Genomic DNA, 22,198 nt, shown 5'->3' with positions numbered 1-22,198 from the left:
GTCAGCTCTGTGAGGATTCAAGAGGCCAAGGAGGCCAAAGGGCTCTCCTGTGGCTGTGTAGATTCAGCAGACAGCTGATCCCCAGGCCTCTTGTTCTGCAAAACATTGATCCTCCCCAACTTCTCAACTAGTTTTATTTCTCCCACTTCACTTTGGTCTGCGTTTTGGTCAACATGTTAAACACCAATGAAAGAAATTCCTCTATTGGATCATGCAAAATTTAAGAGACTGCAGGCTCATACACATGGGCAGAGCTGTTCCTAGTGTTCTTTGTAGCTAAGTGGAAACCACGCCTTACATGAAGCCTCTAGTCAGTGCTGACAGATGAGACACACAAGATGCATGAAATAAAAGCATTTAAGGGTCCCTTCAACAGGCACGTGGCACCCAGGTAAGGGAAAGAGAAAGTATGAGAAACTTACATGTAAAGGGTTCCACTTCCCAGCCTTCCAGGGTGGCAGGAGGAAGAGAACAAACAACGAAGTAAGAAAATGTCATAGAGAACAATCTGGAAAAGTCACTGTTCTACACAAAGGGACCGAGGCTCAGGAAACTTTAAGGAAGCTTTAAGCAAGTCAGCCCCGAGTTCACTTCCAATAAAGAGATTTAACTAAATGTTGCTGGACAAGTCATGAATGTATTTATTTTTTCAATTTGAGACATATAAATTTTTTAATTGGTATACTGCACCAAATAACTCTTTTCAAAAAAAGGAAAGAACTTATTAAATTTCTGTTCAGTAAAGACATAGTCAGAGAAGGACCAGGGGAGACAGAGAGAGGAGAGAAAGAATACAACAAATGATATACCATCATTTAAACTAAACCTGCACATGCAGATCACTGGACACCATCATTAAAGCTATATAAGGACTTCAAAAGTGAACCAAAAGGAAGAAAATAATTTAGTTTGTATTTCCATGTGGCTTTGCTCAATCTGGAAGAAACAACATCAATTTCAATGAAATCTGAAATTACAGTTGTTTCAGAGAAACAAAATAAACCAATCCACAAAATTTTCTGGGACATATCAAAAGTGAGTTTTAGCTTACCTTGCCTTTTGAAACAGCTTTGCAAGCTATTTTTACAATCAGGTAAGACCAGAAGCAATTCAACCCTTGTATTAGCAACAGCAGTAGGTTAAAAACCCACCAGGAAGGGTAAGGTCCAACGATCTCCCAGCTCTCAAATAATGTGGTGTTTAACACCCTAAGAAGAAGAAGAAGAAAGTAATTACTGAACTTAGCATTTCACTTTGCTCTCCAAGGGACCCTAGTGACCTCTTGGAAGCACAGTGCCAACAACTCCCCAAACCACTTCTTTCCAGGAAGGATGGTCTGAAGAGCAGGTGCTTGGAAGACTTGTTGCTTGGAGCATTGGGCTGGTGGTTTGATTTGCATTGTGATTCTCGCTCTAATAGTATACTTTCCCCCCTGTTCACTTAAAAAAAAATTGGCACAATACATATAACACAAAAGTTCCCATCTTAACACTTCTTAAGTGTACAGTTCAGTGGCATTAAGTCAATTCCTCTTGTGGTGTCATCGTCACCACATCAACTCTTTATCTTGCAAAATTGAGATTCTTGCAAAAGTGATCACCTCCCATCTCCAGTCCTCTCTGCCCCAACAGAACCTCTGTTCTACTTCCCACCTCTGTGAACCTGACTTCTCTAGGCACCACCCTGCATGTGAATGGAATCATATAATCACTGTCTTTTTGTGACTGGCTTATTCACTTAGCAGAACACCCTCTAGGGTCATCCAAGTTACAGCCAGTGTCAGAATTTCCTGTTTTTAAGGCTGAGTTATATATACATATGCCACATTTTGCGTATCCAAGCAGACACTTGGGTTGCGTCCACCTTTTGGCTATTGCAAATAATTCTGCTAAGAGCATGGGTATACTCTTTTAGTTTTTGAGTAAATGACCAGAATTGCTGGGTCATTTGATTTCCCCTTCATTTTTGTCACCATTTCTTCCATTCATTTTCATTCTTTTTGAATGCAATTCTATACCTAACTACTTGTGAAAAGGTCTGCATGATCCTTTAAAGTTGCTTCTGCCCCTTCAGTAAGTATGAATAATACCATTCAAGAATATTACTGTACAAGAAAAAAAGATCAATCCCAGAAACACGAGTTAAATGCAAACCACTTGCCACACACTGTAGGAATTAGAGTATGTGGGGGATCAGGCTTATAGGTAGTGTGTGGGGGCAACTAGAAGACCCTTCATCTTGCAAGGCTGGGAATTTTCCTGGGAAAGAATTGAAATTGAAAGACATTATTTTGAAGTGAGGTTCTGAAATAAATATTCAGAGGATTTTTTAAACAAAAATTATTAGAGCATAAGGAATGTATTTAGTTTTACAAGTATATAGGAGTAGTATATGAGTCAGGGGACATTATTTGGAGTAGCTGGTTCTCTATCATTACAGCAAAACTAGATGGAGCAGCCACCTGGAGCAGACACATGGGGCCAGTCCTGGAGTCTGCTCTGGTCTCTGTCTGTGTCCTCTTGCCATGTCCCTGGAAAGTGACTTATGTCTTCTGGACACATACTGCTGCCCAGAGCAGCATGGTACTCACATAATTTTGGAATTGCTTTTTCCTCTGCTCTGCTCCTCAGTGGGCACAGGACTGGTTCAGAGATCACAAGATGTTCACAAGAAAACTTATCTAAGCGCCATTCATCCCTGTCACTTCAGCACATTGTTGGGACCAATCTGATTCTCTAGGATAGGTGAGGTGGAGGACACTGCTGGCTAAAGGGGCTGGATGGGAAACTCTCAAATTTAAGACATGGACCACTCGTACAGGAACAGAAGGCAATACGGAGAATTCAAAACTAAGAAACGATTTGATGAGATCTTAGAGAGAGGTTAAGGAAAGCACTTCATGGAGTCACAAAAGGAAGATACCTGTGACAACTGGGATGTGAGGTCAGAAAAAAAGGAGGATGAAAAATGGACACAAATCGTTTGCCTGCCCTCCATTTCAGCAACCCCATTTATAGACTAGAATGATTGACAGTTTATTTTTAATCTTGCTAGACCAGTCATCTCTAAAGAACAATGCATAACAGACACATGTCCTTCAGTGCTAAACACAATAGTATGGAATTTAAGTTGACAATTTGCTAAAAGTATAGTAATGCAAGATAGAATAGTATTCACTCTGAGGAAGGAGGACTTATATTAAACTAATATAATTTTCATATCCATTCAATCAGTACAATCTATTTATTTCAACAGCCTAAAAGATACTTGGTAATGTTAAATTCTCCACTCTTGATGTTTAAAAATTAGAACTCAAAGGACTACGGTTTTTAACTCTCTCATACCAGTTTAATTCCTTTGAAATCAAGAACAAACCAGGGACAGCCAGTTTTGCCATTGTTAATTAACATGATTCTAGATGGTCATTGAGTATGGCAGGAAATGAAAGACTCAATTTCAAATAAAACATCTATAAGCATTGTAAAAACAGCAAATGATAAAAATATCCCATAATAGAGATGGTTAATAAATCAGTTTCCATTCTTATTCCAGAAATTGTGAAGTCATTCAAAGTTTTAGTGTTTTGAGAATTTCTAATGTTAGAGGAAAATATGGTATAAAACTTAACTCCAAGAAGTACACATGAAAAGAGAGGGGGGGGTGTGTAATGATAAGTTCACAAAAGAAATTAATTGAAGCTATTACAATAAGACTTTTCTTTTATGTATTCCTCTTTACATTTTTCTATTTTCCAAAGTCATGACAAATAATTAGAAAAAAATACAGGTCATTTGTGAAAAGGGCTACATTAGAAAAATGCTTATATTGCTGCCTTGTTTATTCTAAGAGAGGCAGTGATTCCCTTAAATGCCAGCCTGCAGGCTAAACAAGGCTTGACTCATGGCAATGTGGGAGGACCCGCACATCTTTCACTTTTGTTTCTGACATCTTGCAAAACACCCAGAAATAACGTGTTTGCTACCATGGTTGTTGATTGAATGTGTGTCTGCTTATCCAACAATCAAATAAATAAATACATGCAAGAAAGCTCTGAAATAACAACTTCATTTCAAAACTGGCTCTGCTTCTTGACATATAACTATATATTTTGATGTTCAGAGAGAACTTAGTTTCATTTGAATGGAAAGTGGTGGTGTATAATAGCAACAGTGATTGCGTTGTGCTATTCATTATTAAGTAGGCTTGGCTGGATTATAAGCTGAGATCCTTTCTCACCATTATGACTCCAGGACAGATGCTACTGCTTGGCTTAATTTGAACAGGGTGTCAAGAGCAGCTGCGGGCAACAAGGCGTTCCCATTCATTTCTGAAATGCTGCATCAGAATTCACCCGCTGTGCCATGACAGTCAGTGGCACCTCTGAGATGCCACAGAATTTCTTCAAAAATTGCTTTGGCTGCCTGCAGGGACACTTGGGAAAATATACTCAGTACACCGAAGAGATGTATCTCTCAGTGACAAGCTAGGGAAGAAAAATAATAAATTAGGAATTTCCACTGGGGAGAGAGAGAACATGGACACCAGGACTCTGCAAAACATTAAGCCCAGAATGTTTAGGGACATTCTGGAAAAACTATTACAATGGTAATTTTAGCATTCTAATTCTTTCTGGGGGTTTGAGGCTAGGAGTTTGTACTTTAGTGATGCCATTACAAATCTCTGGTGGCGGAGTTCAGAATGGTGGTTCTCTCTGAGGGAGGACTAAGGGGATCTAGGGGAATGAGGCTGATGGGATGCTGGAAACTTCCATATTTTGATCTGGGTAATGATTACATGGGTTATATACATGTAAAAACGTACAAATGTAATGTACCGAGCATCAGACCACAGCCTGAAGATTCATGCTGTACACTGCATGTGTGAACCATACCTCAATAGAATAAGATGGAAGAAACCACTCTGAGGGCCAAACAGAATACTTGTACACTGTCAATTTGCAACTTATTAGCTTGAATTATCATTGATATCAGTGAATCCACAAGAATTTGTGATCAACATATCGATTCTAAGAAAATAAATTATTTTTGTTTTCTAAATAATAATTACCCTATAGCGTCAAACCTCTATTGCTGTTTAACTCAAGTAGTGGAGTGTGTGGAGGCAGAAGGGACAAGAACAGACCATTTCTTTCCCTTCATGTTAGGCTTCGCTTAACCAGAAGATGGCGCTCCACACTTGCACAAAGCATGCTCAAAGGGACCTATTCTGCCAGAACAATTTTGCCAGAGGTGAGTCCCAGCACAGAAACCACTTGATCTCCAGATTACACCATCCCTTCTAAAAATTCCATCAACTAATGGGATGAAGGAGCTCCAGGCTGAGACTTTTGCTCCCTGCATGACTTGGCAGAAATGGATACCTGCTGGGCAAGGCTGAGCTCAAGCAATTCACTGGTGATGTGCAGATACATTGTTTTCTACCCCAGTAACTTAGACTTAGTGGGTTATTTTAATAGCTGCTTAATGAATCATAAGAATTTAATTTGGCTATGCCCTATAGTTAGTTTTGTTCATTCTTACCTTTTGTGAATTCATCTTAAATTTCATTATCACAGAAATATGATACAGGATATGTGGCGGTAGGATGCATGCATTCATGCAGAAGAGTTTACGAGCTCTTGTTAAACAAAGAAAACAGCGTCGTTTCAGTTTAATATGTAATTTAAGGCTGTACTCATTTGCATTGGAAGCAGCAGTGTGACTTAAATCATTCTGCCTTTCCCTTAAGGATGAGGACTCAAGAAGTTTCATAATGTCAAAACACAGCATGAAAAGACCTCCAGTGGCATCTCATTCAGAAAAGCCAGCTCCAGTGCTTAATTTTGTTCATTCTTATGGCATCTTCCAAGTCAGAGTTTAATTCTGCTGTTGTTTATATGTAAAGTTGGTTGAACAGTCTCCCTTTCAGCGCTATATATCTTTTAAAAACACTGGTGATTCACAGGAAGGAGCACACAGTGGTAATTGACATATTAAAAGACAGCCCAGGTCGTCTCATTGTGTGGTTGAGTTAAAGGTAGATGTTTTTGATGAGACCAGGGCCCCTGGTCATGGCAGGTCACCACAAGCTTTGCCTCTGCCCTTTTTCTCCACCAAAGAGTTCTGTCTGAGCTTGGGCTGAATGTTCTATTAGAAAAACCCACAATAATTGGACCCACATCAAGTATCCAAAGAGAGTCAGACTTTCTTCTGTAGCAGGGAGTCAGAGTCAGGGCTTTGTTCTGAAGAGCAGTACCTAATGCTAGTGAGGAAACCTTGAACAGTAAAATGTGTTTTACGGTCAAGCTTTACTCCAGAGCTTTTGAATGGTCTTGTCATTATTAACCCAGATTTCTGTATATTTCCTCATGTGTGTGCATTTGACCTACACACAACATAAATGAAATGTAGATTCTGCCTGGAGATTGCCAATAATCTATAAGCATGTTTGCCCATTGTAAAGCAGATGCTAATAGAAATGCATTTAAAATTACACTTAATACAAACCATGAGCACTTAAAACCTGGAAGTCAGGTAACCAATTCATTACTACAGGAAACCTTGTGTACCAGTTTCTCTAATAAAGACTCCAGGCCTCAATAACATCTTGGTCAAGAGTTGGTCAGTATAGATTGCTACAAGGCTGAAAGGCATCTTTGCAGTTTGCTGGCTTTCAACAAGACTCCCCTACCCAATCATGGACTTCTGCACAGCACTGGTGTTGTTAGTGTGTTCCCTGTTGGGGAGGACAGTTTCTAGGTAGCTTGTGGGTTGGTGCCTAATTCTTTTGAATAATAGTTTCACTTACCTATTAGCCTGTAGCAAACACATAAGTGATTTCTTTATCTCTGGTAGGAATCTGAACCTGAACATGGCAAACTCTCCCTTTTAATTAAAAATGGACACCTTAGTTCTGTGTCTGTATCCAAATCAAGTATGAGGTCTATTAGTTTATTTTTACTTTTGGTCATAGCCCAGCCAGAGTTAGTAATCAGTCCCTGATCACAGCAAGTTTGTAACTGGTGACTTCCTGGCTGGGGCCAGAGGCTTTTCTCAAAGTGAGTCACTGGCCTCTTGGTGCCCATTTGCTGTCTGCCTATGTTCCTAACCCCTTCCTGGACTCCTTTCTATGATCCTGATCTCCTAGCTCGAGTCATCCTAGCCAGGGCTGTGTCTTTCAGGATGTGTCCTGATTCTAGCAAACCTGTTTTCTGCCCTCTGCCTACTTCTTTGCTGCCTACTGGCTGGTAAACCAAACTTTTGCCTGATTCTAACAACTGATATCCCTATTTTTCAGGTGAGAAAACTGAAGCATAAGGAGTATAAATAACATTCCCAAGGTCAAAGCTATGAGGTGGGTGGGGTGGGGTGGGGAAGTGGATTTGGATTTGAACCTCCTTGCATAAGGATCTGGGCCCTGGACTCTACTATCTCTGGGCTCGATCTCCCAGTTCTCTAGGCCTTTTCTCAGCCTTCACCCTTTGCTCCTGCTCAGAGCCAGCCCACACACATGACAAAGTGTACCTGTGTAGCTCAGCCTTCATGAAGACCTCTCCCTCTGGCCTGTCTTTCCCTGCTTTGGTGTCCTGTGATGGCTTATCTTTTAGGTTCAGAATCTGGTTTCTAATAGCCATGTTTCAGGCTCTTCCTGCTTAAATGATCCATTTGGGTTACTTTAACTGGTCTCCCCACTTTGGCCCATCCCATTTAAAGCCTTAAATCCCCAAAGAATTATCCCCATTAATGAAACTCATGTGATGCTCTTCACTCCCGTCTTGTCATGTATGTGAAATACTCATGACACAAAATCAAAGATCTCTTTCTAAATGCAGCTTAGAAAATGGGAGTTCCAGCCTGTGCTCTTTGCTTTGCTTTCCTCTTGGGAGGGCTGAGGTTTATGCATACCTTCAAATATCCTTGATTTGAGAAAAGGTGAGATAAGGCTGACTCCTGCTGAGCAGATAGAAATCTAAGAGAGAAACTCCAGGGGTTCATCTCATTCCTCCAGTTTTCTAAAAGAGTTTAAAACCATTTTCCATCTTTGTAGGGAAGAATGGAAGAACATGCTCTAAAACCTTCCTGAATGTGCACACTCCTCCTTCAAGGGCTTATTTCCCTCATGTCCACTGTAGGGACCGCTCCTAGCAGGGCCAACTGCGGGGCAAGACCCCGTGCCGAAGCTGCCATGACTGTCCTTGTTTTTTCTCCCTTTCCCTTCTTTCCCTAGGAATGGGATTTTTTTTTTTTTTCCCCAAAGATTAGAGAAAATAAAGGCTACATACATACCGCCCTGGAACTCTGGTTTTGTATAATTATTTGCTTTAGCATTAGTTAAAGTTTTTAGGTCTAATCAATTAATTGAGGTAAAGCAGAAAAGCTTGGTGAGTCTTAGAATTCATTGAACCCACGCTGAGGGACTCTAGTGGCTTCTGGCATTACAGCTGCCTGGCATGAAGATTCCATCTCCAGTGTGACTATTTACAACAGCAATGCAGAGAAGTTGCTCTAGTGATATGGTTTAGATGTGGTGTCCCCCAAAAGCTCATGTGTGAGACAATGCAAGAAGGTTTGGAGGAGAAGTGAGTGGGTTATAGCCTTAACCTAATCAGTGAATTAATCCCTGATGGGATCCACTGAGTGGTAACTGGAGGCAGGTGAGGTGTGGCTAGAGGAAGTGGTTATGAGGTATATATTTTTATCTGGCATGTGGAGTCTCTCTCTCCCTCTCTTTCTGCTTCCTGATGACCATGTAAGCTGTTTCCCCCGGCCACTCTTGTCCACCATGATGTTCAGCCCCACCTTGAGCCCTGAGGAATGGAGCCTGCTATCTGCTGATGGGGACCTCTGAAGCTGTCAGCCCCCAAACAAAGGTTTGTTCCTCTTTCCTGTAGTCACAGCAGCAAAAAAGCTGACTAAAACATCTAGCTACTCGCTTCTTGGTTTTCCATTCACGTCCTTGCTAGGGAGGAGTCATTTGTATTGTCTCTTAAGCCAGAAAGAACTCCCATGGAGAGACACTCTGAGGCCAGAAGAGCATGCAGGGGGGTGGGGAACACGGCCAGTCCCTTGGTCACAGCCCCTGGGAATGATGTGGTCTGCACTTTCCCTAAAGAAGGAAACAAAGCACTCAGCACCTAGTTACACACCTCTGTGCTGGGAGCTACTTGTGTAGACTTCAAATGAGTATCCCTGGACATGAAGGGTCAGAAAGCATTGGTGAAATATGTCAATATCCAGTTAACTGAAGGGTTTAAGGCAGCTTGAGTTATAGTAATACTTTGTCTCACTTGACAGATGGTCAATGACCTTGCATTTTATTAGACTGAGTCTTGTCATTAACCTATAAAGGTGGGAGAGGAGATATTTTATATATATATATATATATATATATATATATATATATATATATATATATATATAACTGTTTTTTTTGGTCAGAAGATCAAGATCCCAAAATAGTATTTAATTATCCAAGGTCCCAATATAAAGGCTTTGTTATTTTAAATCTAAATACACTATCTCTAGATGGCTCTCTTTTAAAAATTACATCAAAATGGAAAATTTGTACTCTTCATTAAGTTTTTAGCAAACGAGAGCTGAGACTAAGGTTCAGGAGCCATCACGTGCAAGCTGGCAAGACAGGAAGAATGCCTCAAAATCCCTCTAGAAGGTTCTAGTAGAGTCTGGGCTCTGGGAAAATATCTCAGTATTTCATTATTCAGGGATCAAACCCCAACTGTTTTGTGTGGAACCTTGAAGAGAATTGGCATCGCTTTAGAAAGGAAGGGGGTACTCCAGGTGTCAGGACTTCAGGTTGGCCCTGCCCTGTCTGCCCACATGCCTGGTTGTGTGACTTCTCTGTGTATCAAGGAGATACTAGCTTTCCTAGGGCAGTGCTTTAACTACAGGCTGAGTATCCCAATCTGAAAATCTGAAATCAAAATGCTGAGAAATTATGTTTGAGTACTAATATGATGCTAAAAAACATTTGGGTTTTGGAGCACTTTGTATTTTCAGATTGAAGCTATTTGGATTTTTAGATTTGGGATGCTCAACTGTGAAGTCTATGCAAAAATTTCCCAAACCCCCAAACTCTAAAATCTGAAACACGTCCAGTCCCAGGCATTTTGGATAATAGATATTCAACTTGTAGTATACTAATTTGAAATCACTAAAATTTTTCTTAATACTGAACAAATATTATGTATTATACATGTAAAATATATATCCTTGAGTACATGCAGGACCTATGGCCCTTTAAGAAATCTAGGCCCACTCTCTTTGCACATGCCAGCTAGCAGGTCCAAAAGGTATGCTAAAGAGTATTTTGCTGTCCCTTGTTCCTCTCTAACTTCCTTATTCTCCTATCTCATGTTTTTCTTGCTCAGAGACTCCAGACTCATAGTTCTTTCTAGACTTTGGGTTTTTGGGTGGTTTCCCCAGGGTCTGCTTCCTGGCTTCCCACCCTCCAGAAAACCTGCGTGCCTCTGTAATTTACTCTGGCATCCCCCTTCTGATGCTGTCCCCAATTCTCCCCAACACCAAGCCATGCCAGCCTCTTTCACTAGCAGATAGGGAGGATGGAAGCAGTGGGGTGGGGTAGGAAAGAAGGCACCATCTCTCACTTCTACCAATGCAGCTGCCTCTAGGTAGCTCTGTGTATCGGGATGTGATTTGGCATGCAGAAGTTTTCCAACATACATGGATTCCACTGGAAGTAAAATAGTACTATTTTTGAAATATGTTTTTATTTAAGTATTTCCAGGATTCAATATTTAATTTTATCTTAGAAAAAATGTCCCTGAAAAGTTTGGAAGTGTTCCTACAAACAGAAAGTGTCTCACAGGTCTACCATCTTGAGGGACATTCTCATCCTATTATATTTATTATCTTTGGCAAGAGAGATACAACAAACATGTTTTAAAAAAGAACTGTCTCCTCCAGAATAAGTCAAGAATTCATGGAATTGAATTGTAAGATGCTCAAAGTCAAGGGGGAAAAACTGTAGGAGAGTAAATGCAGAGATTAAGAAAAAAATCGCTCTTGTAGGCTTCATAAGCTTGAGAGAAAGTTAACACAAGTGAAATTAGATGGATTGAATAAGAACAAGGCAATCAATCAACAAAAACACAGTACTCGGATTAAAATAAAATTGAAATAACGTTAACTACTGGAACAGTGCTGCAGACTATAATGGATGTGTTTGGGAGTGTGGGTGGGAAGTGAGTGGACTCAGAAGAGAGCCAACAGCAGAGTCTAATGTATGAACGAGAAGCAAAACGCCCGAGCTCTAGGCTCACTTCACTCGCCAACTCGATCATTTGACTCTCATTATTTTTTTCAAAGCCTGTGTTTCTTCATCTACAAAATAAAGATATAAGACAAGATGATTACTAAAGATTTCTTGAACTCTAACATAAACAGCTCTGTTAATTCTTAGGTTTTCATATTTAGCTAAAATTTCACTTTTTCTAATTTTTTTTTTTCTGCACAAAAGATGTCCCACACATGTATAGGCAAATTCTTCTCAATTGAGTGTCACACACACACACACACACACACATACACACACACATATAAATTTACCCTAATGATCAAGGCCAAGAAAAAGAGGAGGGAGATTTTCTTTTGTGCTTAACTCCTAGAAATATGGGTAAAAGTAAGAAAGTAGGAAGATTAGGGGGAGAAAGTACAAAATCTCATCTTTAGGAAGGAGCCCATGAATGATCAAGGCTTTGGGCAGATGTAATATTTGAGAGCAAACAATGTGCAGAACTTTAGCTTTTGGCAGCAGGACACACAAATCAGATACAAAGGCCACAGGGACTCTTTGGTAAGCACTCAGCTGTGCTGCTGTAGCCAGCCATGGGCCAAGTTCCTTGTCACACTCTGTCACCAGCTTCCACATGTAACGAGGCTGTCAGGGATACACAAGCTGGGCCAGGCATGTCTTGGCAATAGACGTGAGAATCTGTAGTCCTCACCTTGCATTCCTGTTCCATCCAACAAGGCTGGAAGCTAACAGCAACAGATTTTATCATTTACTTTCTTTAATTTTCAATCTGTGTACAGGCTTAAAGCATGGGCTATCTAATTCCACATTACTGGAAAAACTCCAGTGTCAAACACAATCAATATTCTTAAATTCTTCCTCCTATGACCAATATGTTGAATACACCCCCCCCCCCAAAAAAAAAGACATCTTCTAAAATTACAAGACACCTGGGTCACCCCTTGCTCACCAGTGCAATTGTATACTAAGGGATTTCATGATGGATGAGACTCAGTGTAAACCTCAAGAGTTTACAAATAAGTGGAGGAGAATCGGAGAAACACATTAACTTATTAAGGTACAATATCTTACATATATCAGGTGTTCCAAAGAAGCAGGGGTACTTTGAGCAATAGCACTGTAGGCTAGAGAAACAAAGGATAATCACAAGACATCATGACAGTTTAAAAGGGTAGTCATAAGTCAAGGAAGGAATGCTGGTTGGTATCATTTTGTGGAAAGTCTTTCTAGGAAGAGAAGTTTGAATTTACAGTAAAAAAATATGAGAAATCTTCAATGATTTGGAAATCAGTGGGTAGTGCTTCTAGATTAAGGGCTTGATTTAGCAATAATCTTTTGGAAGCTGTTTGGGATGGCAGAGAGGGGATGTGGAGACCCTACAGCTTCCACCCCATCATCCACTAGTGCTGTGCATACTTGCACAGGACCTGGGTGATAAATAAATTCACTGTGGCAACCCATACCTAAACCACATCATCAGTCCATTCTCTGCTTAGAAAAGGTAACCAACTTATTTGAAGAGTCAGTTATTGGTACCATAGAGGATAAGAGGTCTTCAATCTGTTTCTAGCCCAATTCTTAATCTGACACTGCTGTGAGCTTGTTATGGTTTGAATGTGAGGTGTCCCCCAAAAGCGCACATGTGAGACAATGCATGAAAATTCAGAGAAGAAACGATTGGGCTGCGAGAGCCTTAATCCAATCAGTGAATCAATCACCTGATGGGATTAACTGAGTGGTCACTGAAGGCAGGTGGGGTGTGACTAGAGGAGGCATTGGGGGTGTGGCTTTGGGGGTATATAATTGTATCTGGTGAGCTCAGTTGCTTGCTCTGCTTTCTGACCATCAAAATGAACTGCTTCCCTCTGCCACACTCTTCTACCATGATGCCCTGCCTCGCCTTGAGCCCTGAGGAATGGAGCCCACTATCCATGGACTGAGACCTCTGAAACTGTGAGCTCTCAAATAAAGTTTTCCTTTTCTACAATTGTTCTGGTTGGGTCTTTTAGTCACAGCAGCAGAAAAGCTGACTAAAACATAGCTCACATTTGTGTTGGCTTTTAGAATCAGCTTTGCGGTAATAAGGTTTCTGATCAGGCTCAAAGCTATCACTGATATTTAGCCTAAAGATAGACCTACATTTTGCAGCTACAACATGAAAGCAAGTAAAGGTAGCAAGGGAAGCTTGGTTAATTATTTGGTAATCAAAAAAGTTAAGTGGAATTATCTTCATTAAGTTTGTAGTCTATGCCTGACACTACCAGAAACTATGGGAATATATAATAGTGAGCTTCAAAGAACTCATGGAGTAGTAGAGGAATTGGGGTTCAAATAAAAATTGGTATATGCTATGTGGCTGGTCATGTTATACATCCCATCGTACACATCTTCTGGGTGTGTGATTGTCTTTCCAAACTCTGCTTCAGCTACTGGGAGAGTTAGAAAGAGCTCTATGCAGTATGAGGCCCTGGGGCAAACTGCATCTTCTTCACCTAAACTATTTGACTCAAGGAAAAAAAAATCAGTCTATATGGAAAGGCAACCAATGTCCCATTAAGCCACATCCCAAGAAGATAGGTATCCAGGGGCAACAGGGTGTAGTCCTATATTCCAGGATGCTGAAAGATGTCAGGGGTAATCATGATCACTGGAATCATTCTGCTCTAAATCTTGTAAAGACTGGCCAGTGCAATTAGAGTAAAACCTCAAACACCTTACACCAAACAAGTACCATGAAAGTTCCTACTTTGCTTTGCTTCTTTTCTGCCTCTCCAACCTCAGCATCTACCTTTTTCTCCTCCTCCTCCACCTCCTACTTTTTTTTATTATTATCAATCTTTCTGTTCCAGGAGTAGGCCAAGCCATTCCCATCTGAGAAGGTAATGGGTAGGGCTCCCTCGGACTGGCCTCTTCCAATGAATTGTCCTTTAATGTGCGTCTATTTCATTGGGGGTATTTGCCCAGGCTCTCATTGCCTCCTCTGTACAGAATAAGCTCTAAGACGGCAATGATTGTATTGGACCTGCCAAGGCATGTATGGACCCTTAATTAAATACTAGGTACTGACAATAGGGAACACTTGGTCCATCTATTCCAAGCAAAGGGACAGTAGATGGGGCCCTCATTTCAGCATCCATGAGTATTCTTGCTGGATACTCTGACAAATACAGACGAAGCAGGGCTGCTCCTCACATGTCCCTTGCAATATTTATACCCAAAGGCATAATTTTTCAGTGCATTGTGCCATGATAATTGTTTTTGGCCTGTTTACTACCAAGGCTTTAGCTTTAGTGAAAGCATTAGACACGCAACAGAAAAAAGAATGAGAACATTAGGTTCCTGAAAATAAAGTTATTAGGATGGTGGGCAATAAAGGAGATGAAACCTCGCATTGAGGCTAATACAAAGTGACTTTGGAAGCTGTTTAAAGGGAGCAGCATAACAGCCAGAACTGAAGCAAATTGCAATACTAACAAAATGCTAACACTATGCATTTTTATCATTATCCACTGTGATTGTTTTTCCTCTGCAGAGTAAGACAAATGACAGCCAAGTCAAAGCTCAATTTTTTTTCCTTAATGCCCTGATTGAAGTTGGGCCCTTTACAACATTAGAGCTGCCAACAATGTGCTCATCATTTGAAATGAATCCTGTGCTGAAATTGATGTTTTCAGATGCCAACTGCACAACCCTGGGACTTCTGTGCTATTTACATGCCCTGTGCACCAGGAACCAATGCTTAGAATGCTACTGTTGCTGCTCTCTAAATGTAGCACAGTCACATCATGATAGTGACACATTTTTAAAGCATCTGCCTGTGGCCTTGAAATAAACATTTTCCTAATTTACATGTAAACTCTAGTCTTTTTATCACCATGCAGAGTCATATAGTCAAAATAATGCTTATGATTCTCTGAATTTGTTTTCCAGCTGTCTTTTTCTTAATGCTCCAAATCAATATACTTATGGATTGGTACCTCCTCTTAGATATTTATGTGGCACCTCTAAAGCCAAACTCATATTTACCCCCATTCCTATCCCTAAAAACCCTACTACCACTGCCTGCCACTTCCTCCAATCCTGTTATCAATCACCTTAAACCCTACCACTAATACACACTGCTTTCAGCCCCAAGCTTTGCACATAAGTAAACTGAGGCTAGAGTGAGGAGACAATTCACTCAGAATCATTCAGACAGTGACAGAGCCAAGATTTGAATGCACACAGGGTTTATCTGGAGTCTTTCCTATTCATTCTCAGATTCTTTCCTCAGTTAATGCTCGAGTCCTCATCAAGTCACTCAAGTCAAATCTGTGACATACCCTTTATGCCTCCATCTCTTAAGATCCTCTGTATGGGCAATGTAAGCTAATCTCCTACATTCTTGGAATCCATTTATCCTGTCTGCCACCACTCTACTCTGAACCATCCGTTCCACCTATGCAGTATCTATAGTAGACTTCTAGTCTCCCCATTAGACCTTGTTTCAAATGATCAAAAATGAGTACATAATGTGAGCAATGAAACCAGGTGGCAATATTTGGTCAGGAGGTGGTCATCAAGATAATATAGGATATGTGTATTTAAAGAAATTAGACTATGATTGGGAACAATTTCAGAACACTTTCTTAATTCCCCAGTAGACAGACTCATGAGTCCTTAGTGGCCAATGTGACTCAGACTCTTTAGATGACAGCTTTGAAGTCATTCCTCTGGGAGGCATTGCCTCATCCCTAAGATAGGCTGGATCTTAGCAGCAGGTGATATGTCCTCATGATGCTCACCATTGGGTAATGAGGTCATTGATGTCTGCTTTCCTAGACAGAACGTTTCATAAAAGGTAAAGACTGAAATGTTTGTCTGTTATTTTTATTACAGGTCTCTATTACCTAATAGACTTTTCTGTATTGCACATAGAAAACCTTCAAATATTCATATGATAAACTGAATGTTTTCTTAATTAGAATGGCTTTAATATTTTCTAATTCTGCAGACAGTACACATCACATAGAAATCTCAAGCTAAGTAAATTTATCTTCTATCCATTTTTCCTCAAATTGTGCTTGGTTAAAATGAACTTTCACTTGATGAGAGGCAACTTTATACAAAGTGCTGTTAAAAAACATGTATATCATGAAAAATTCATAGAATTTTCTCATTGAGAATTCTGGACATGGACATAGCACTTATTTTTCCCTTACTCTTTTTTTAACTTTTCAAAATCAGCTCCTTGTTGGATCTAGAGAGCTTAAGGCATATCCCTCTAAATTTTGTCGGAAGCAACCTTATCTGTTCTCCTGCATTCTCTTAATACTGTGCTACAGAGTAGAATCAATCTCTTTATGTAACATTTAATTGAAGATCCAATTCAACAAAAAATAAAATTAACAACAAAATTATGAGAGAAAAGTGAAAGTGTAATTTAAATAACAGAGAAATTCATCAGCCATTCCTCCCAACTCACTTAAGACAATAGACACCTTTGTTCCTTCTCTGTTCTTACCTTATTTGTTTTTCCATAGTGAGACCATCTTTTTGCATACTTAGGAAACTTAGGAATTTTCATGGAATAGTTTAAGTTGAGTCTTATGACTCAACCATAGAAATGCTTTGTATGATATGATCTGACACAGAAACTTATTCCCTGGTCAGTGTGATGGTTCATGCCTGTAATCCCAGCAACTCAGGAAGCTGAAGGCAGGAGGAACACACCTCAGGAATTGAGTGAAGCCTTGAGCAACTTAGTGGGGCCCTGTATCAAAATAAAAAATTACTAGGGCTCAGAATATAGTACAGTGTCTCTGTGTTCAATCTCCAGTACCAAAAAAAGGAAGAAGGAGGAGGAGAGGAGGAGAAAAGAACCTACTTCCTGATTCAGGTTCCACTCCACATCATCTCTTGCTCTGGCCTCTCTACTTTTGCACAGGGTTTTACCTTAGGATTGTCTGCCTTTCTTCTCATTTATTACCCAGACATTCTTCAAGCCCAGTTCAAATATATATTTTCTTGGTCAAACCATCCTTGCTCTTTTGCTCAGAATTAATCAAAACTTCTGTATCCTGACTGCAAAGTTTGCTATCTCTGTTTACCATATGGTTATAGCTAGTCATCCAACACTAGGGCTGGATTGCAAGCCTGTCAGGGCAAGGGATTTTTATTCATTTTTTACCCCTGGTGGTGAGCTCTGAGCCAGAATGCAATTCTGATAAGTTATATCTGGTATAAAAAGAAATCCCATGAAATTTTCTTTGATCAATAGCCCATTCAGACATCCATGATGTAAACTACAAGTTGTAATATTTAGTTTTATGCTTTCTTCAAAATCTATCTCTTAATGGATAACTTATTCAAATTCTATTCTGAGTGTCAGTACTAAGATACAGTTTTAAACTTTTTGAAGTTCTAATCTTCCATGGTCTTAGCATAATACACAAAATCAAGATGCTAAAATAGTCATTATGGGATAAGTATACATACCAGAAACATAAAATGACTATTTTCTGTTTGATTCCCAATAATCTGCCATTACCTTTTAATAATCACCACCATCTGGCATTTAATTTTTTCCTATCATCTGTCAACACTGCACCACAATGCTGGTTCATATCTCTTCTTGTTGGACAAAAGTGATTGTTCTGCGCAAGTAGCTGTCAGCAGAAAGCAAGGTTTTGCTTCCTGACCAACTTCATTGTCAAGGAGGGGATCCTGACTTAAGTCAAGCAATTCATAGTCTGAGTCTCTTACCCTGTATATGAAATATAGCTAACTGCCATATTTAGTATTTTTGCTTTCATTACTGGAAATTGCGAATATATTCATGAATTGAAAGAAAATAGTATAATGACTCTCCCTCTCTGCAGCAGCTTCAACAACAATTAACTCATTGTCAATGTGTTTTCAATTCTTTTTTCCCTCTACCTGCCTATGTTGAGTTATTTAGAAATGAATCCCTGACACTGAGTTATTTAATCTATAAATATTTCAGATTCCTTTGAAATGTCTAGCCCCAATGCTATGATCACATCTAAAGACAGTAACAATAATTCACATTCACCTATTGCCCCCATTTGGATCCTGCTGCAGAGATGGTTCAAATGAATATTTCCCTATTAACAACTCAAAGATAAACTGTATACATGCTGATCAACTATTATGCCACTTTTAGGAGAAAGGAAAAAAACTTGTTTCTTAAATGCTTTTTAATTTTGAATTCAGGTTTTTGAAATATTGCATATCATTATGCTTGACTCATATAGAAGGTAAAGAACAAAATCATTTGTACCCACACTACCATATAAAGCTCAACAGTCACTCTTTTTTTCAAACCCTACCAAGAATCACACATGCAATAATTTCATGAAGGATTTCAACTAAACAACTGGTTTTAGACATTGCAACCATTCATTCATAATCTCATATCTCCCCTAGTGTATTTCCTATGAATACTGGCATTAAGGAATTTAAAAGAAGTGGCACTTTAAAAAAATGGCACATTTTTCAAAAGGTTGCTGCAGATTTTTTTTTTCCTTACACACTAGAGGAAAAAGGGCATTTACAAGATGAAGTGTCTTTCTGTGAGCCAATATTGAATTTTCCATTGTTGGCACTCAGCCTCTCCCGGGAGGCACTTAATTGAATCAGTCTTGAAAGGTTTCCATTGTGTTTTTCTTCAGACCCTTTCATGGATTGCAGATGCATTCACAGTGAGCACAGCTCTAATGGAAGATGCTGTCATCCTTTTCCTCAGTCTGGTCTCTGTCACAATTGCTCATGCCCCTGAAGAGGCTGGCATGCGATCGGGTCAAGAGGAGGTCAAGGTAGACAGACAGAGGAAGCAATGGCTCTTCAGAGGGAAACACAGAGACAGCGGTGGAAAGACTTGGCACAGCCACCAACTGATCTCCTCAGCACAAATTCTAGACAATTTTTCTCAAATAGGGGATGAGATCCACCATACATTATACCTAACAAAGACCAGAGGCCAGGTAGCATAACAGAATTTTGTCATGGTTTCTGAGGGCAAGGCAGGGTGAGAGTAAAGGGGGCTGTTATAGAATGTCAGGCAGCAGTGCCTGTCACCAGAAAGCCTGTCACTTTGCTGCCTGCCACGCTGTGTTGTCTTCACACATGTAGCACCTTAATCTGAAAATCTGGATGGAAATGCTAGTCCTTGAGAGATAACTGTTGTCTCTAACTAAATGTTGCAGCTGAATTATACTAAATTTTCCCTATCCTAATTTGGACACTTAAGAGCCTAAATGATCTCATTTAAATGTTGATTTTTACTTTTAAATATAGGGCTCATTTTGAAAAATAATCAGCCTCCATACTACTGGGAAATAGCTTTCCCAATATCCTTGGCCACAGAGAGTTCAATGACACTTGATAGCACTCACACTCGTATGTTCACACATATAATTCCACGTATGTTGTTTTGTCAAATGATTTAACTAAGACTAATAGTCTTGGCAATTGAAAAAGTAGGTTATTTCAGACATTAACTAAAATAATACATATGTGCCTTAAGTGTATGCATGTACCTTCTTTCATCATGTGTGGATGTAGGATCAAGGGTTTTCCTTTTGAATATGGGTTCTCTGCTTAATTTTCCTTTTATATACTATTCCAAAATGCAGAGTCTACAAATTCCTCTTTTGGCCTCTCTGGGTGAAAATGTAAAGCTATTTAAAAGTAATCTGAGTGCAGAAGCCTTCTAGGTTTTTATGATCTGCTTTATAGTCTTTTTAAATCATCATCATTTTTTAAAAAGAAATTTTCCTTAAAAAAACCAACCACTTAACTGAGTTTTTATAGTTTATTAACCTTCCTATACCTCTTTTCCTTTTTTTCTGAGCTCTTGGAAGCCTAGAAAAAATATTACTTTTTTTTTTGGTATGGTCTTTTTTCATTGGTGCATTATAATTATGCCTATTAGTGGGATTCATTATTGAAAAAACACATCTTAAGTGCTCTCAGAGACAAAATCTCACTAGCACTTGATAACCTGCATTCAGAAACTGTTTGAGTCCATGGCTCACATTCTTACAGGCTGCAATGATCTAATTACAGGTGTTGTCACAATCTTAACAGAAGAAACAGAATTAGGGTATCGATTGCCCCTCTCCCACCACAGAAAACTGTTCTTGTCCAAACTTTGAGGAAGCAGAGATAACTAAGGTGGGTATGGCAATGTGTAGATCTAAATCTACCAGGACATGACATCAACTGAATTAGTTGCTCTTTATATATACCTTTGGGGTACGTGTAGAAGGGAGAGTAAAGAAATTTGTGGAAAAACATTAGATAACATTAGGCTTAATCAATACCAATAGCTATGGACAAGCCCAGCAGAGCCCAGAATTCCCCCATTGACTGAAAAATAAGTGTTGTACTGTACAATTGAGGAGGGGTGGTATGAACACCAGCCTTGTCTACCTAAAGAACATGTGCTTAGAGAAGAACTGGCCATCAAGAACATCATCTCTGTTTAAATGCTTTGATTTGTGAGTAAATGGTTCCCAGTTTTACCTCATCTTCTCTTTATTTTTAAAAGATTGTTCTCTACCTTATACTTAAGAAGCTGAAATTCTAAGTGTCATTTGCCAGAATAGTGATTATATATGTGGGAGAATTTTTAAAAATCACCAATAAGTGTCTCAGATGGCAAAAATAGCAGCTTGACTCCCACATGCGTTTCGTAGCAGGAGGCATGAAATGATTTGGCCCTTTTGAATTACTCCCAAAATGTAATCCAGATGCGTACAGAGAGATCACTAAATATAAACCCAATTAATTTTTTCGTTTTTGTTCCATGGGCTAAGCAACTTTTAAACTAGTGTTTAGTATGAGTTCTTTCTTGTCACTGTTCTTCAGAATAAAACCAAGTTCATAAGAAAGCAAAGCAATGTCTGTTCCCAAAATACCATCTGATTAACCCTATTGAGGAATGACAGGTGGCAAACACTGCCATACTGATCTATTTCTTGTTTACCATCTATTTGTTCACCTGAATCATTCAGGATTACCTCCTATTTCTACTGCCATAATTTATATTGAAGACATGCCGCTCATTTAGCCTACAACGCCAGTGCACTCAGAATATGCCTGGTGTTTGAGCAAAGGCATGGCCTTCCCGGTTATCTCCCAGCCAATGACCACTGATCATTTTCTTTTTTTCTACACACTGTGAAATTTTAAAGCAAGTAGTCTATTCCACTCTCTCTTCCTGCTCATACCCACTGCTCTCTCGAGAATTCCTTGCAAGAATTACTTTACAAAAATTTCTCACTAGAAGGTCACTGTCTTATAAATGCCAAATCATAGGATCCAGACACTTCAGAACTAGAAGGTGTCTTTTTATCCTCCTGCTTTACAGATGAAGAGGAGCACATGCACAACTTCCCAACCATCAATGGGCTCATTTGCCTGGATTTCCCCTACTGTAAGACATTCATTTGGCTAAATGACAACTCTAGTAACTGACATGTCTTACGGTCACATTTTTCTCCCCTTTTTCAATAGGAAAGGGCATTACTTTGTACTGCCAAGGTTCTCAGATATAGAACCAATAAGGAGCAGAAGAACAGTCAGTGTAAATTTAAAAAAAGGCAAATCAACCTCTTCTTCCCAATTGCTTAAGGGAAGATGGTCAGGATCTGTTCTCATGTGATATGAAGTCCACCTGGCTATTCTTCAAGGTTCTCAAGACACTAGACCAGGGAAGCATAAGCTGACCTTAGTTCTAAATTAAAATATGACAGTTTTAGGCCCATTTGTAGCACCAAGACTCTGTAGGCACAAAAAAGTGCAAGCAAAATGGTTTTAATAAAAATGCTGGTTTTCCATGTCAATGCAATAGAATTGCTTTAGCTGAAATCTCAAAACCATTAAGGTCCTTATTTATGTG

At 39.5% G+C, this 22,198-nt stretch overlaps 1 protein-coding gene across 2 annotated transcripts in view; it reads right to left on the bottom strand.

Annotated features, from left to right (window-relative positions):
• Cers6 (ceramide synthase 6) overlaps window positions 1-22,198 on the bottom strand; it is a 273,609-nt gene that overhangs the window by 2,209 nt on the left and 249,202 nt on the right. Inside the window, exons 9-10 of one of the 2 annotated variants that reach the window (XM_026389568.2) lie at window positions 1,052-1,208; window positions 423-446 (exon numbers count right to left, since the gene is read on the bottom strand). In XM_026389568.2, the coding sequence (XP_026245353.1) occupies window positions 423-446; window positions 1,052-1,208 (181 nt within the window). The remainder of the gene's footprint in view (window positions 1-422; window positions 447-1,051; window positions 1,209-22,198) is intronic. The other variant, XM_026389569.2, reaches the window with a different exon arrangement.

This window comes from Urocitellus parryii, chromosome 1 (assembly GCF_045843805.1).
Source record: "Urocitellus parryii isolate mUroPar1 chromosome 1, mUroPar1.hap1, whole genome shotgun sequence".
NCBI classification, from domain to species: domain Eukaryota; kingdom Metazoa; phylum Chordata; class Mammalia; order Rodentia; family Sciuridae; genus Urocitellus; species Urocitellus parryii.
This window is presented reverse-complemented; position numbering and strand designations above follow the sequence as displayed.